Here is an 18,377-nt window from a genome sequence, read left to right on the forward strand (position 1 = left end):
AATTTAGTCTCCTCAACTTGCTCAATTTCCACATGATTAATTACTAGATTTAAGTTGAGGTTTAGGGTTTAGTAAATGATTTGTCCCAAATACAATACTTTTAGTTTTTGAAATATTTAGGACAAACTTATTCCTTGCCACCCATTTTGAAACTAACTGCAGCTCTTTGTTAAGTGTTGCTGTCATTTCAGAGATATGAATTAATTCAGTTTAATCATTAAATGATTTATCATACCATTAGTATCTCAACCCCAGTTTGCATTGGTATTGACCCAATGTATGTTTCTCCAATTTGTTTTTTTACACATGCCCAATGACCTGTCGTCCACCCCGGGGTTTGCTCATTGAGGTAGATTGATAGCTTAATCAGTTTATAGCATTGATTCTTTACTCTGCCCAAAGGATTGGGGTGGAGGAGGGATGTATACATGCCCGGGAGCAGTCTTTATGCATTAAACATTCAGCATTAATTTAAATGTTTCTAATGTTTGTTTTGAGTTTAATCAAATTCGAATAATGTAGGTAGTGCTTGACTTGGGCAGGAGCTCACTGGAGCAGAGTACTGGTACATCAAATGTTCTACTGCTTGAGCTCCTGTTCTTCTTATAGAATATTTGCTCAAAAGTATTGTGTAGCTCCTGCACCTAAATATAAACAGTATCGGCACCCACAATGAGTAGCGGAACATATTTCAGTCCAAGTCAAGTACTGAATGTAGGAAAAAATGATCTAATTTGGTCGTACATTCTGACTACCTGTGGATATTACCTCCGTTAAATGTGAATGTGGCTGTATGATGTTAATAATTTACATATTCAAATATCCATATTCAAGCATTATAAAGGGTTCAGATGCTGTATCCATTTTAAATCTGACTCAACCAAATGTTGTAGTTGAACTGTAGTTTGTATGTAATCCTGAATCCTAACTTGTCATCTGTGCAGTAACTTTGTGATAAATACTGTTGTGTCTGCTGTTGACCAGGTTCTATCTGAACTACAGTCTGCCTTCATTGTATTACAGAAAAAACTTTATTGACCTGAAATCAGTACTGAATGCAGGTAAAACTAAGTAGATGTTGTTCTCTAGAGGGCATAATAATAACTCTGATTTAAGTATATGTACTTTGGATGGAGTCCATATTGATCGTGTTCCTGCTTACAAATATCTGGGCATCTCGACAGATGAAAAGCTGTCTTTTAAAAAGCATATTAATGAGAATAAAAGTTTGCTTCTTCTATAGAAATAGGTTCAGCCTCTCGCTAAATAGTAGAAAGCAGATTATTCAGCCGATGTTCCTATCGGTCCTAGACTATGGCGACATCATCTATATGAAAACAGCTGCCACTTCATTAATGCAGATAGATGCAGTTTATCATAGCGCACTGAACTTTATTACGGGCAACAATTTTAGTACTAATCACTGCATTCTCTACCAGAAAGTTGGTTGGCCCTCTCTGATGTCATGTAGGTTAATACATTGTTATGTTTTCATTTATAAAGCCCTTTTACAAAAAGTCTCACTGTACCTAACATTATTACTAAACTTTAGACATATGAGTTACCACACCCGGTCTCCGGGATGGCTAACTCTGGAAATTCCAAAATGGAAGACCTGGTTGTCAAGGTACTTTGTCGGGTCCACTTTCTGCTTGGGCTCATGAAGGAGCAGTGTTCCATTACCAGGGATAGACACCACATCAATCTCTTTCTTAGTCACCTCTTTATTGTTGAGAGGACGCTTGCGAACGCACACACAGATTCTATGAGCTTTTAGTTTTCTTGCACCTTATTTGTGGAACAATCTTCAACATGTTCTTACATTTGATGTTTTGGTGCCTCTAGGGCAATTCAGAAAGCTGATTGAGGACCTTATAACTGATGAATGTGTTAATTTTTTATGACATGTTTTTCTTTCTTTCTGCTTGCATTTTGTATTTATATTGATGTGTGTATTTTCTGCAATTTATGTAATTCAGGGCTCATCTGTAAAAGAGACCTTAGTCTCAGTATGACTCCCTGATGAAATATAGGTTAAATAAATAAATACAACTTGAATATGCACACACATCTCAAACTAGAATATCTATCTGACTACATTTTAGGATGGTTTCTGTCTGCACCTAACCCTAACCCATCTTAAACATCTCCTACCATAACCAGAGGCGCACCCAGAGGAGGTGCCGTCACTTCTCCACTTTGCTGCCCAGAACGGGTTTAAGGACGTCTCCAATGTGTTGCTACAATGTCCTGGTGCGAAAAGAGCTCTGTGCACAGCTAACCGCCAAGGTCAGACGCCCGCTGAGATCGCCCAACATAATGGACATGATGAGCTCCATGTAGTGCTGCAGCAGACCCTGGTAAGTACATTCCCTGGGTCAGAGTAGGAGTGCTGATCTAGGACCAGGTCCCCCGCCTGTCCATGTAACCTAATTTGTTGGGATCTAAGAGGCAAAACTGATCCTAGATCAGCACTCCTACTTTGAAACGCTTAATACATACAGCACCTGATCTAGGATGAGGTCCCCACCTGTCCATATAATCATCATATTTATGGTGATCTAAAAGGCAAAACTGATCCTTTATTAGCACTCCTACTCTGAGAAGCTTTGTAACATTTTGTAACATTTTGAACTGTACTGTACGGTTATTGTCCTGCACGGGCAACCTAGTACAATGGGTACCCTGCACTCCCATTACCAGGATTCATAATATTCTCATTCTCTCAAATTACAAAATGATTTAATGATGTAAGAGTTATTACTATAAATTATTAAATCTGGGCACCATTCCAGTATTGAAACAAATATTGACTTATGAAAAAAGACGTTATTGCTAAAATAACTCATGACTAAAATTAGAACAATAGTAATAATTGATTAATCTGAAGGTTATTGTCCTGCACGGGCTACCTAGCACAATGGGTACCCTGAAATTGTAAAGTGATTATCCCACTGGCTATAGGGTGAACACACCAATTGGTGAGTCGCTCTGGATAAGAGCGTCTGCTAAATGACGTAAATGTGCCCTTGAGCAAGGCACTTAACCCTAATTGCTCCTGTAAGTCGCTCTGGATAAGAGCGTCTGCTAAATGACTAAAATGTAAATGTAAATCTTAAAAATCAATTGGAGTTTCTTACCAGAATAACAAGACAACACAATGACTTTATTTAATTACACTAATCAAGATATAATGAGAACGATCATGGAAAGGTGGGAAATGGAATGAAAGAGAAGAAGAGAAGACCTCGATATCTGAATATTAAAGATGTTATACTCAGTCTGTGAGGAAAAGCTTGTTGCCTCTGTTGTTCAGGCAGCATGGAAAGTACAAAGGAAGATGGCTGTCTCCTTTCTTGTTGCTCTTTTCCTCTCTGAGTTGGGTGGTTCCTTGGGCTGCTCCTTTGGGTTGTGTCCCTTGTTGCTCTGTTTGTTGGCTCTTTCCTTGAGTTGCAGAGACTCTGGTCTGATTATCTTCTCCTTATGTCATTGAAGAAGGTTAGCTTCAGTGTACCGTTCAGGCTACACTAACTCTTTGAGCCTTAAGTCTTCACTAAGACTGTTTAGGGTATGGGCTCTTCAGTGCCAATTCCTGTACTGAGTAGGTACTTTCCCTAACTTATCAGTTACCAGTTCTTGCCATTAAAGGTGAAGGCCCCTTTGGTAGGTCTGCTAAAATTGAGGTTCTTTGCCCTCCTTGAGGAGCTGCTGAGGCCATAGCAGGGCAGAGAGGCCAAGGATAAGAGAGGTCCAGGAAAGAAGAGTGTGAGGGAAATACTTTTATGACCTAGAGAGAGGGTCCTTGGAGAAGTCAATTTTAGCTATAATAGTCCAGCATTATAGACAGTACAGTATTATGTTCAACATTGTTTAACATATGACATTAAAACGACATCGCTACAATGATTTATTCACTTTGAAAGTAGCTAGTGGCTCTGTGTCAGCAGCCCAAACGTTGGGTTTCTCTTCCTAGCAACAGCCATTTTCATAACAGAAAAAACATCAAATTCTTCTCTGAGATGGCTATCCGTCAATGCTAACTGGAAGAGCTTCTGAAAACCTGCATGTCAAGAAGGTGAACAACAAAGACAGCAGTGTACTCAGGAATGCACTTAAACAGGAGTGGTACAGAGATGTTCCATAAATAATAGAGTGGTCTCCATCATCCAAGATGGCGTAGAAGTGCAGTTGTGTTTTTATCGTCTGTCTGTAAATAGCCTGTAAATACCCTATTTTTCGTACATATTTCCCTATCAGACTTTTCATCCTTCTACAAGATATACTTTCCTGCAACCCGCCTCACTCAATGTGGAACGGATTCTATTATTGACTTACCTTGACTTACCTTTATCTAGAATCTAGAATCTCCAGTTGAAACTAGCTAGCCAGCTAACTAGCTACTTGCTATTTGCTATTAGCCACAGCTAGCGGTGTTTCACCCAGGACATTGGATTTTTTTCTGCGGGATTAATTTTAATCACTGGACATTGATCACCGGATATTCGGCCAGTCTGCACAGCGCGTTATCGACCCAGAACATATCAGTTTTTCCGCCTGAATCACTGGACCTTTAACTCCGGATTTCATCGCTACCAGCTAGCTACCACCAGCCAGCTTCAACAAAACGGACGCTGTGGTCTGGCTAATCAAATCATCCTGAGCTAGGCCCATCGCCCATCTCCCGGCTATCTACCTCTCTGTCAACCGGACGGGACCACCTAGTGTTGACACGGAGCCCCGCCGATTCTACAGGACTGGTCTGCGGACGAAATCGTCTGATGTGGTTACGACGTTAACCACGAAGATTCCATCCATCTGCTAGCCCTGGCCCGCTAGCCGTGGCCTCTTACTAGTGCTTCACCACCGGACCTTATGATAACTCAGCTATACAGCTGATATCTGCTGGACTGTTCCTTTTTACGGTACTACATCCTGTTTATGTTTAGCCTCAGCCCAAACATGGTTAGTTTATTGTTGTTTCGGTTATTTCTAATTGTACTATATCACTGTAGACCCCCCAGCCTAGCTAAACCTGCATTAGATAGCTCCTTTGCACCTCCCCCTATACACGCGGAGACCGACTCAATTGATGACTCTAGCGATGCTATCTCTTTCATCGTTACCCAACGCTTAGGGTTACCTCCACTTTACTCATATCCTTCCATATCCTTGTCTGTACATAATGCCCTGAATCTTTTCTATAACACCCGGAAATCTGCCCCCTTTATTCTATGTACCCAACGCACTAGAAGACCAGTTCTTAAAGCCTTTAGCCGTATCCTTATTCTAGTCCTCCTCTGTTCCTCTGGTGATGTAGAGGCTAACCCAGGCCCTGCAGTCCTCAGTATCACTCCTACTCCCCAGGCGCTATCATTTGATGACTTCTGTAATCGCAAAAGTCTTGGTTTCTTGCACATAAATATCAGAAGTCTACTTCCTAAGTTTGAGTTATTCACTGCGTTAGCACACTCTGCCAACCCTGATGTTCTAGCAGTGTCTGAATCCTGGCTCAGGAAGGCCACCAAAAATTCTGAAATGTCCATCCCCAACTATAATATTTTCCGTCTAGATAGAACTGCCAAAGGGGGTGGAGTTGCAATCTACTGTAGAGATAGCCTGCAGAGCTCTATCATACTATCCAGGTCTGTGCCCAAACAGTTTGAGCTTCTACTTCTAAAAATCCACCTTTCCAGAAATAAGTCTCTCACTGTTGCCGCTTGCTACAGACCCCCCTCAGCCCCCAGCTGTGCCCTGGACACCATATGTGAATTGATTGCCCCCCATTTATCCTCAGAGTTTGTACTGCTTGGTGACCTAAATTGGGATATGCTTAATACCCCAGCCATCCTACAATCCAAGCTAGATGCCCTCAACCTCACGCAAATTATCAACGAACCTACCAGGTACAACCCTAAATCCGTAAACATGGGTACCCTCATAGATATCATCCTGACTAACATACCCTCTAAATACACCTCAGCTGTCTTCAACCAGGATCTCAGCGATCACTGCCTTATTGCCTGCGTCCGTAACGGGTCCGCGGTCAAACGACCACCCCTCATCACTGTCAAACGCTCCCTAAAACACTTTAGCGAGGAGGCCTTCCTAATTGACCTGGCCCAGGTATCCTGGATGGATATAGATCTCATTCCGTCAGTAGAGGATGCCTGGTTGTTCCTTAAAAGTAATTTCCTCTCAATCTTAAATAAACATGCCCCATTCAAAAAATACAGAACTAAGAACCGATATAGCCCCTGGTTCTCCTCAGACTTGACTGCCCTTGACCAGCACAAAAACATCCTGTGGCGTACAGCATTAGCATCAAATAGCCCCCGCGATATGCAACTTTTCAGGGAAGTTAGGAACCAATATACACAAGCAGTCAGGAAAGCAAAGGCTAACTTTTTCAAACAGAAATTTGCATCCTGTAGCACTAACTCCAAAAAGTTTTGGGACACTGTAAAGTCCATGGAGAATAAGAGCACTTCCTCCCAGCTGCCCACTGCACTGAGGCTAGGAAACACTATCACCACCGATAAATCTACAATAATCGAGAATTTCAACAAGCATTTTGCTACAGCTGGCCATGCTTTCCATCTGGCTACCACTAACCCGGCCACCAACTCTGCACCCTCTGCTGCAACTTGCCCATGCCCCCCCCGCTTCTCCTTCACACAAATTCAGACAGCTGATGTTTTGAAAGCGCTGCAAAATCTGGACCCCTACAAATCGGCTGGGCTAGACAATCTGGACCCTTTCTTTCTAAAACTAGCCGCCGAAATTGTCGCTACCCCTATTACAAGTCTGTTCAACCTCTCTTTCATAACGTCTGAGATCCCCAGAGATTGGAAAGCTGCCGCGGTCATCCCCCTCTTCAAAGGGGGTGACACTCTAGATCCAAATTGCTACAGACCTATATCCATCCTGCCCTGCCTTTCGAAAGTATTCGAAAGCCAAGTTAACAAACAGATAATTGACCATTTCGAATACCACCGTACCTTCTCCGCTATGCAATCCGGTTTCCGAGCTGGTCATGGGTGCACTTCAGCCACGCTCAAGGTCCTAAACGATATTATAACCGCGATTGATAATAGACAGTACTGTGCAGCCGTCTTCATCGACCTGGCCAAGGCTTTCGACTCTGTCAACCACCGCATTCTTATTGGCAGACTAAATAGCCTTGGTTTCTCAAATGACTGCCTCGCCTGGTTCACCAACTACTTCTCAGATAGAGTTCAGTGTGTCAAATCGGAGGGCCTGTTGTCTGGACCTATGGCAGTCTCTATGGGGGTGCCACAGGGTTCAATTCTTGGGCCGACACTTTTCTCCGTGTATATCAATGATGTCGCTCTTGCTGCTGGTGACTCTCAGATCCACCTCTACGCAGACGACACCATTTTGTATACATCTGGCCCTTCATTGGACACTGTGTTAACAAACCTCCAAACGAGCTTCAATGCCATACAACAATCCTTCAGTAGCCTCCAACTGCTCTTAAACACTAGTAAAACTAAATGCATGCTTTTCAATCGAACGCTGCTGGCACCCGCCCACCCGACTAGAATCACCACTCTCGACGGGTCTGACCTAGAGTATGTGGACAACTACAAATACCTAGGTGTCTGGTTAGACTGTAAACTCAACTTCCAGACTCACATAAAGAATCTCCAATCCAAAGTTAAATCTAGAATCGGCTTCCTATTTCGCAACAAAGCCTCCTTCACTCATGCTGCCAAACATGCCCTCGTAAAACTGACTATCCTACCGATCCTTGACTTCGGCGATGTCATTTACAAAATAGCCTCCAACACTCTACTCAGCAAATTGGATGTAGTCTATCACAGTGCCATCCGTTTTGTCTCCAAAGCCCCATACACTACCCACCACTGTGACCTGTACGCTCTTGTTGGCTGGTCCTCACTACATGTTCGTCGTCAAACCCACTGGCTCCAGGCCATCTATAAATCACTGCTAGGCAAATCCCCGCCTTATCTTAGCTCATTGGTCACCATAGCAGCACCCACCCGTAGTCTGCGCTCCAGCAGGTATATCTCACTGGTCATTCCCAAAGCCAACACCTCCTTTGGCCGCCATTCCTTCCAGTTCTCTGCTGCCAATGACTGGAACGAATTGCAAAAATCTCTGAAGCTGGAGACTCTTATCTCCCTCAATAACTTTAAGCATCAGTTGTCAGAGCACCTTACCGATCACTGCACCTGTACACAGCCCATCTGAAATTAGCCCACCCAACTACCTCATCCCTATATTGTTATTTATTTTGCTCATTTGCACCCCAGTATCTCTATTTGCACATAATCTCTTGCACATCTAGCATTCCAGTGTTAATACTATTGTAATTATTCTGCACTATAGCCTATTTATTGCCTTACCTCCATAACTTGCTACATTTGCACACACTGTATATATATTTTCTGTTGTATTTCTGACTTTATGTTTTTTACCCCATATGTAACTCTGTGTTGTTGTTTTATTGCACTACTATGCTTTATCTTGGCCAGGTCGCAGTTGTAAATGAGAACCTGTTCTCAACTGGCTTACCTGGTTAAATAAAGGTGAAATAAAAAAATAAAAAAAATAAAAAAAATAAACATGGCAGTAGAGGTGGAAGGAGGCTGGTGGAAGCCTTAGGAGTACTGGGTCACAGGGTCACCTCATCCTCCAGGGCAGCCACTATCTCCATCCCTCCATTCCTCCATCCCCCAACCACGCCACCTTTTTCTATTACCCATCAGGTGAAAAACGGTAAAGCATGTTCATTTGCATCCTCCCGCTTCCCCTTTTCCTCCCTCTCTTCTCTTTTTCTAATCTGTCACTCCTGTGCCTTATAGACGTTTTCTGGTCGCAACACCCCGGTGGAGGATTACAAGGCCTGTGTTTGTTCATGATGTCACAATGGCGTGTCGGGGAGAGAGAAGTGTGGGTCGTCGGCATACATTAGGACCATTATGCGATGCCTAATGCAGAGACTTCTTGCGAAATGGCATGTTTTCTTCTGATAATATGGTGAGAGCCTCCCAGCAATATAAAAGGAGAGGGGGGTGCGGTGCAGCGCGTTCGCCGTTTACTCACTAATGACAAGCAATCCAAATGTAATCGTTAGGCTATGCATCTGTATATCTGTATGTCCATTAGCTAAACCCAGAGGAGCTTGCCTTTATGATGCCTGCTCTCCACAATGCAAATCACTTTAGCCAGTGAAGACAGCAAATCATTTAGAATATACTGTACTGGAGGTAGGCACCCCAATGGTGCAACATCTTAAACAATAAAGACATACAGCATTTTCAGTAGAGCCTCTCCTCAAAAGGTCTATTGGGCTCTACAGTATTCATAACACCAATTCCACGGCTGATATTGAACAAATTATAATATTCATTCACTCTCAAATTCTCAGCACGTTGCACAATAATGAATCCCTTACCAGTAATACCAACACGCAAGAGGCAAACAGAAAAACATAAATAAGATGTAGAGATGGGCCTGTGTTTACAAGCTTGGTGAGTAGCAACCAGGGACCAAACATAGGCTCAACTGTATCCACACCAACTGTTCCTTTTAAAACAAAGAGTATAACTGTAACACCCTGGCTCTGGGACTCTATATGTTGAGCCAGGGTGTGTTCTTTCTATGTGTTATATTTCTATGTTGGGAGTTCTAGTTGTGTTTATTTCTATGTTGGCCTGAGTGACTCCCAATCAGAGGCAACGAGTGTCAGCTGTGGCTGGTTGTCTCTGATTGGGAGCCATATTTATACTGTCTGTTTTTCCCTTTGTGTTTGTGGGTTCTTGTTCCGTGTTGGTCTAAGTTACCTAGGACGTTACGAGTCGTTTGTTGTTTTTGTTTACTGTCCGTGTTTATCGCTAATGATAAATAAACATGTTCGTTCATCACGCTGCGCCTTGGTCCTCCTCTCTTAACGACGATCGTGACAGAAGAACCCACCATACAAGGACCAAGCAGCGTGTCCAGGAGCAGGCAGACTGGACATGGGAGGAAGCGCCGGGAAAGGAGATGGAGAGGCTGGCGATGGCCCAGGTGGGCAAATCGTGGTCCTGGGAGGACATGCTCGGGGGCAAAGGGCCATGGGCTAGGATTAAGGCCCTGGCGAGAGAGGAGCAGCGGCGTCAGCAGTGTCATCGTCGGACGGACGAGAGGCAACCCAAAAAATTTTTTAGGGGGGGGCACACGGCATGGGCGGCTGGGCAGCAGGAGGCTGCCACAGGGCGATTTGGAGAGGAGGCCACCGGGTTTGGGGGGCCAGAAGGCAGGTTGGCGGAGCCTGGATGGAGAGCGGAACCAACTTCCCGTACTCAGGCATGGCAGCATGGGACTGGGCAGGTTCCGCGGTATGCGGAGCGGCGTTCTGTGCCACGAGTGGTCCGGCATAGTCCTGTACGTCCTGTGCGAGCACCCCGCACGTGTCGTGCGAAGGTGGGTATGCAGCCAGGACGGAGTGTGCCGGCTCAACGCTCGTGGTCTCCAATGCCTCTCCGCGGTCCCGGATATCCTGCGCCAGTGTCACGTGCTGTTATGCCAGTACGGGTACACAGCCCTGTACGTCCTGTGCTGATGCCTCACACAGAGTGTGTGAAGGTAGGCATTCAGCCAGGACGGGTTGTGGCAGCTCTTCACTCCAGGTCTCCTATCCGTCTCCACAGCCCGGCCCGGCCTGTCCCTGCTCCTCGCACCAAGCCTACGGTGTGCGTCGCCAGCCCGGTCCGGCCTGTCCCTGCTCCTCGCACCAAGCCTACGGTGTGCGTCGCCAGCCCGGTCCGGCCTGTCCCTGCTCCTCGCACCAAGCCTACGGTGTGCGTCGCCAGCCCGGTCTGTCCCTGCTCCTCGCACCAAGCCTACGGTGTGCGTCGCCAGCCCGGTCCGGCCTGTTCCTGCTCCTCGCACCAAGCCTACGGTGTGCGTCGCCAGCCCGGTCCGGCCTGTCCCTGCTCCTCGCACCAAGCCTACGGTGTGCGTCGCCAGCCCGGTCCGGCCTGTTCCTACTCCTCGCACCAAGCCTACGGTGTGCGTCGCCAGCCCGGCCCGGCCTGTCCCTGCTCCTCGCACCAAGCCTACGGTGTGCGTCGCCAGCCCGGTCCGGCCTGTCCCTGCTCCATGCACCAAGCCTACGGTGTGCGTCGCCAGCCCGGTCCGGCCTGTCCCTGCTCCTCGCACCAAGCCTACGGTGTGCGTCGCCAGCCCGGTCCGGCCTGTTCCTACTCCACGCACCAAGCCAGGGGTGCGCATCGTCAGCCCGGTCCGGCCTGTCCCTGCTCCTCGCACCAAGCCTACGGTGTGCGTCGCCAGCCCGGTCCGGCCTGTTCCTACTCCACGCACCAAGCCAGGGGTGCGCATCGTCAGCCCGGTCCGGCCCGTTCCTACTCCACGCACCAAGCCAGGGGTGCGAGTCGTCAGCCCGGTTCGGCCCGTTCCTACTCCACGCACCAAGCCAGGTGTGCGAGTCATCAGCCCGGTCCGGCCCGTTCCGGCTCCACGCACCAAGCCAGGTGTGCGCGTCGTCAGTCCAGCACAACCCGTGCCTGGGTCACCGGTGCCTGGTAAGGTACCGGTCAACTGCTCCACTACGGAGCTGAAGCTAACCGCTCCTGCTACGTCCAGTTCAGCTCCAGCCAGCGGGGCCAGACCGGACCAGGGGCGCTATGGGGGGTTTATTGGAGGGTGGTGGGCAAGGCCGGAGCCAGAACCGCCGCCGAGGAGGAATGCCCACCCAGCCCTCCCCTGTTTTGCTCTAGTTGAGGCGCGGTCGCAGTCCGCGCCTTTAGGGGGGGGTACTGTAACATCCTGGCTCTGGGACTCTATATGTTGAGCCAGGGTGTGTTCTTTCTATGTGTTATATTTCTATGTTGGGAGTTCTAGTTGTGTTTATTTCTATGTTGGCCTGAGTGACTCCCAATCAGAGGCAACGAGTGTCAGCTGTGGCTGGTTGTCTCTGATTGGGAGCCATATTTATACTGTCTGTTTTTCCCTTTGTGTTTGTGGGTTCTTGTTCCGTGTTGGTCTAAGTTACCTAGGACGTTACGAGTCGTTTGTTGTTTTTGTTTACTGTCCGTGTTTATCGCTAATGATAAATAAACATGTTCGTTCATCACGCTGCGCCTTGGTCCTCCTCTCTTAACGACGATCGTGACAATAACAATGATAGTTACATGTACGCTATTATAGTAGGGGTTGATTGAAACTGTAAATTGCCACCCTCTCCTGAACTTAAGCGGTACTAGGAAACAGCCTTGCCCTCTACATACCCTAGCCTTATCCTTGTCTACCAACACTAGTCTAGTAAATACCGGATTCCTTCCAGGAGCGTAGCTGCTTCTCTCCATGTGTCCAAACAGAGCAGCGGATTCCCCAATGGGAGACTTAGACACTACAACAGCTGAGGAACGTGTATTATCCTCTGGCAACTCTTCTAATTGCGAGAGATTGCAGATAGAGCCAACGCTGATCGCCCTGATCGGATTGCTCCAGCGAGTTGAAAAACTCACTGTGTCTCTGATGTGTTTTGGGAAAACTGACGGCGGGACGGAGGAAGAGGAGGGCATGGGTGTCCAACAGAGGTCACTCCCTTGGGAATACCCGGAATTCCGTAAGCCACTGGCAGCCATGTTTTTTGCCGAATCGTTACGCACTGGCAAGAACGGTGGTTCCTTGGTCTTTTTCCACATAATTAATTAAAATGAACTGAAATCCACTCATAAATGCCAGTATAATCCATGGTGTAGCCTACAGGTGTGTGTAATAAGATGTCAAACCATCATGTTTCCCCCTGATGAATTCTACAACCGGAACCTAGTAAATAGTCAATCATAATATACCATACATTGAGTATACAAAACATTAAGAACATCTGCTCTTTCCATGACAGACTGCTATGATCCCTCATTGATGTCACTTGGTAAATCCACTTCAATCGGTGTAGATTTTTATTTTTATTTAACCTTTATTTAACCAGGTAAACCAGTTGAGAACAAGTTCTCATTTACAACTGCGACCTGGCCAAGATAAAGCAAAGCAGTGCGATAAAAACAACAACACAGAGTTACATATGGGGTAAAACAAAACAAAGTCAAAAATACAACAGAAATACATATATATACAGTGTGTGCAAATGTAGCAAGTTATGGAGGTAAGGCAGATGAAGGGGAGGAGACAGGTTAAAGAAGGATTTTTAAGCCTTGAGACAATTGAGACATGGATTGTGTATGTGTGCCATTCAGAGAGTAAATGGGCAAGACAAACAATTGAAGTGCCTTTGAACGGGGTATGGTAGTAGGTGCCAGGCGCACCGGTTTGTGTCAAGAACTGCAACGCCGCTGAGTTTTTCACGCTCAACAGTTTCCCGTGTGTATCAAGAATGGTCCACCAACTTGACACAACTTTGGGAAGCATTGGAGTCAACATGGGCCAGCATCCCTGTGGAATGCTTTCGACACCTTGTAGAGTCCATGCACCGACGAATTGAGGCTGTTCTGAGGGCAAGAGGGGGGTGCTCTTAATGTTTTCTACACTCAGTGTATTATACCATGGCATTGTTGAATACTCATTTCTGATTGGCTTGAAGGGCATACTAGAGTGTGCATTATGTAAGGGATAATCAACGAGGGGCTATGCGTTCTATGGAAAATAATGAACAACTTGGAAGGTGACCTTCCACTGAGTTGCATTATTTTCCGGATAACGCATAGAGCCCCGAGTTGATTATCCCTTTTATACCATGGCTATAATTTGCTGCTGGAAATGTGTTCATTTGCCGGTATAAATGTGTTCAACATGCACTGAAGTACACTAGCTAGCAAGTTTACAAGCTACAGTAGTTGCCTTGGTAGCCAAACAGAACAGACTTGCTAATTTAGTTAACCAAACCATCAGTCCTAACTTGCTATTATGAAAATCGAATTCAACAATGCCAATAATGTTTTCTAAAGCAGCTCAAACATAGAACATGTAAGAATGAACTATAGCCATTGAATTCTACTGTGCTGATATACCGTGCGTAATAGGGAAATAATGCACGCTCTAGAATGCCCTTTAAGCCAAAGCATTTCTACCTGCAAATGAGCACATTTCTAGCGGCAAATACACACAATTATAGCTATGGTATAAAAGGGTTAATCAACTTGGGGGCTGTATGCATTCTCTGGAAAATAATGCAACTCCGTGGAAGGTTAGTTCCACTCCGCTAGAAGGTCATGGAACACACCTTCCACGTCGTTAATTCTTTTCCATAGAATGCATAGCCCCTCGTTGATTATCCCTTACATATTTTTTTTTTGTTGAGTAATACATCATTTGATTTAAATTCTATTCTATGGGCTGCTCCTGGTTGCTGTGGAAACCTCTGATGTACTGTATAATGAAACATTTCAGGAAATGTATGTAAAAAGGTCAGTGTATTTCAGCTGACCAAGGGCTGTTACGGGGTGGACCAAGCTCAGTTAGCATAGTGGTTTCATTACCCCTATCCATGTGTCAGCCCCTCCCTCTGCCAATTAATCAAGCTATGATGTATTAGTGCTTTGGGGGGACAAGAGGTTGTCTGTCAATACAGTCAAGACGAATGGCCCCTCTGTCCCTGAATACGGCCGTAACACTCACAGGGCCCACTTAACTATCCCTGTTGATCTGGCACCGCCGGTCTCCAAGGCACCACACTTCTCCAGCGGTAATGAGCTGTGAACTGTCGGTTAGGGAGATGAAAAACAAACATTACCACAGAGATTGTTAGTAGCTCCAACTGTAACGACTTTCTAATTGTAATATTACAATATAATCACTGTTTAATCATATCCTTTTGAGGCCTTTCTTCCTAAATGAAACAATGTATTCATACTTAAGTGTTTATAGTTGCACAGCATGCTAGATTATTATATTTCTGAGATGGAATTGCCCAAGTGTAACTGAGGTGGTTCTCGAAACCACGCTTATGTGATGAGCAAAGGTCTTTAACTCAGCGGGCTAACACAGACTCGTGACTTGCAGAAATGGACTACATTAGGAGGCCAATATGGCCCAGGCCTACTGAACATCGAGGAGATTTTGTTCTCCAGTCAATGTATTTGTCTTTCAAGTTTTAATGTCACATGCACAAGCAAAGTGAAATGCCTTTCTTACAAACTCAAAACCCAACAATGCAATAATCAATAACAATGTAATGCTAGAAAAAACACACGTCTTAGTGGTAGGCTACAGTGAAAGAGGCATTTAGCTGGCTTAGTGGAACTTTAAAACAATGAATTAAAGCTGTGCATCCACAATTGTCAGTTAGCTGGCCCATGTACTCCTATTATACGTTAATGTGGACTCAATGAGAGGAATGACACACTGATTATATAGACTTGTCCTACAGAGGAAGCAGTAATGATTTTTTCTTTTAAACGCACATCCTCCAGGCACTCCGCTGATGTGTACCATGTTGACGGTCAAATTGCAGTAGAAGTCTTGTATTTCCCCTTCATTGGGTCTGTGTTGCTTTTGCATGCCAAGTTGATTTGCATAAGCGAACGGTCAGACTCCAGGATTTGTACAGGATTTGTATAGAATTTGAATGAAACGGTCATCCTGTCTTCGTTAGGGACTGACTGTGGTTCTTTCAGCTTGTGTTCAACAGGCAACATTGCTGCCAGCGCTGCTAACACATGACCTATTAAAGTTAATATTGGTCATGATCTGTATAGCAAGGACAGTGAAGGCCATTTTATACATCTTATTCAAAGTACTCAGTGTTCGAGTGAAGTTTCCCTAGTCAACAAGCAACAATGGCATGATATCAAACAGCTAGCTCTAGTGCCTTCTCCAAAAACACATATCTAAATAAGATATCTGTTCACGGATCAAAGCGTTTCAATAACTCCTCAATACTAGAGACTTCAAGTGAAAACATAATGTTTCGCTACTGTCCAACATCAAAGTATACTTTTTTCAATTCTCTATAGATTGTTCATGTTTAATTAGCTTGTTTTGTCAACTATCTCTTGAGCTTCCTGTTATTCTTGAATTAATATATTCATAACAGAGAATACATAATATGCAATATCAAGAAGTGTAATATTGCAATGGAGTGGCTGTGTTGCTTAGGAACTGCACCATTTTTGTGTTATGGCTTTCCATGTTAATCATAAAACATTTATAATTCTGTATCGGTACTAGTATGATTCAGATCGTTTGCACAACAATTAGTCTCTGGTCTTGGAGAGCTACTATACTGGTTGTGACGGTTTTACTTCCACCACAATACAAACACACATGTTGAAAAGATGAACCAATCATGGTCCTCAGGATTGACATTGACTATCTGAATCAGATGTGTTACAGTAGGTCTTTAGAAGATGTGCATTGATTTCAGGTCAAACATGAAATACTTTTTCCCCGTTGTAATTGTTATTATCTAGTCCTAGTCTTTTCCCTGTTCAATCTTGAGAAAATAAAACGATAACTTGCGAGCTGGAAAAATAAGCATCTTGTCTGAAGTGCATTCTGTCAATAGCACCTCTACTGGTTACCACAGTCTAAACGGTCAACCCCTATCAAACGCTGAGCCTTGAATCCCCACTAAATGATATGTTTGAATGGATAGGGGTAGATTATCTGTGATCGCTTGATTATTCTGATTACCCCTCTGGCACTGAGTATGTTATTGGGCAGAGGGCCACGAGCAACAGCCTGGTATTCCTAGCTCAGTTTACTGTATTGAATCCTCTTGGGGATGTTTGTTTTGGCTCTCTCATCAAACAAGCATGGCATTTCATAATGTATCAGGACACACAAAGTAACAACAGAGGGGAAATGCATATTATACTCTACGTTACTGTCAACGTAGGCAGTAGAGTAGAATCTGGAGGAGCTTACAGAAGAACGGGGGTGACATTTGACTATTTAACAGTTTTTTTCATAACAAAGTGTCTTTATACAAGGAGTTCCATGACATTGAAACCTGTGTTGTAATGCAATGCAGGCAGAGGGTAGTAATCAGTGTCTATGGTCTGTCGTTACAGAATATGTTCACCGTGGGCAAGGACAGTGATGACACCAGTGTCTATGAGATGATGTGCACAGCAGGTGAGTGGAGGAACAATGGTGAACAATACAATATTGGATTGTTTGACCAGCTCAATGTGTGGCAGGCTATCTTTGTTTCATATTGTTAATTCAATAGATAATAGTGATCCTAGTAGGGGGTCGGTGACTGACTATAATGCGGTTTCTGATTAACGGTGACATTACGATTGCCATAATGGAAAGCGGGAATCCGCAACAACATTCAGTGGATGTCATTTTATGAAAATGTGATGCACCATACTGGGTGGTTTGTACTTGACCCTGACTCATGCAGCTATTGTTTCTCTAGCAGTAGTACTCAACCCCATGTTATGTATGAATATCATTTATGAATATCTTATAGGGAATCCCAGTGCTCCAGACACTCAGATAGAGGAGCATGGAGAGGGGGAGGAGGTGGGGGATGATGAGGATGAGGAGGACCTGTACGCCCCGCTGGGTGTAAATGATGAAGACTATGACACCATCTTGACCTCCAGCGGCGCCGTTGTTATTGCTAACAGACCACCAGCGCCCACGCCCCGGCCCGAGACCACCCCTGTCAAAGAGGACAGCACCCCCTTTATAGCTCAAGGTAGGACTAGACCTCTGGGTTGTGTTCAACAGGCACGAAACAGGAGAAAACGGATTGAGATAGAGAAGGTCCTACATTAACTTGTCCAATGAGAACGATCATTGTCTTTTTCCGTTTCAAAACGTTGAACTACATTGTGCCCTATTGAACTTGACCTTGGGTTGCTGGTATGTTTATGCTGTGACTGGTGAGTATTGCGCATGAGTGATAGAAGATCTCATCAGGTGCCAGTGCAATGCAACACATTGTTTTTGTAAACTTCAAGGGAAGTTGGTTGCTAGTCCCAGACAGTTGAGTCTGATGATATGCACTAAATATTTCCTCAACCAACAGGGGAATATGTAGCAGATGTGAAACTAGCATGTGAGGACCGCTAAGACAAAGACAGAACTGACTGTTACAAATACACAGATCCAGATTCGCTGGCATGGGATTCTTAAATGTTCAATTTGAGCTGTGTAAATAATACAAGAGGATGAAGCTACTGATATTAAGGGTTTATAAATAATTTATGTTTTCTTGATTTCTTTCTTTCTTGTCTGCCAAAAAGACATTGCCTTTCATTCCAGTTCTCTTTTCCCTCTCTTTGAACTGTGGACTGGATCCTAAACTCTCTCAGTGCTTTGTGGGAAAGGTGATAACTTGGTTGGGGTTGGACAGGAGGAAATGTTATGTCTTGGTCATTAGTCTTTGTTGTGCACTGTAAGGGAGTCAG

At 44.8% G+C, this 18,377-nt stretch overlaps 1 protein-coding gene across 1 annotated transcript in view; it reads left to right on the top strand.

The window, feature by feature from the left end:
- The window catches only part of LOC311112990 (B-cell scaffold protein with ankyrin repeats-like), a gene marked incomplete at both ends in the record, with an annotated part of 118,200 nt that overhangs the window by 12,673 nt on the left and 87,150 nt on the right, over positions 1-18,377 (top strand). Inside the window, 3 exons of the mRNA XM_084156114.1 lie at positions 2,164-2,360; positions 17,025-17,088; positions 17,432-17,662. Coding sequence (XP_084012240.1) covers positions 2,164-2,360; positions 17,025-17,088; positions 17,432-17,662 — 492 coding nt within the window. The remainder of the gene's footprint in view (positions 1-2,163; positions 2,361-17,024; positions 17,089-17,431; positions 17,663-18,377) is intronic.

The sequence above is a fragment of the Coregonus lavaretus genome (assembly GCF_964263955.1).
Source record: "Coregonus lavaretus genome assembly, chromosome: 39".
Taxonomy (NCBI): domain Eukaryota; kingdom Metazoa; phylum Chordata; class Actinopteri; order Salmoniformes; family Salmonidae; genus Coregonus; species Coregonus lavaretus.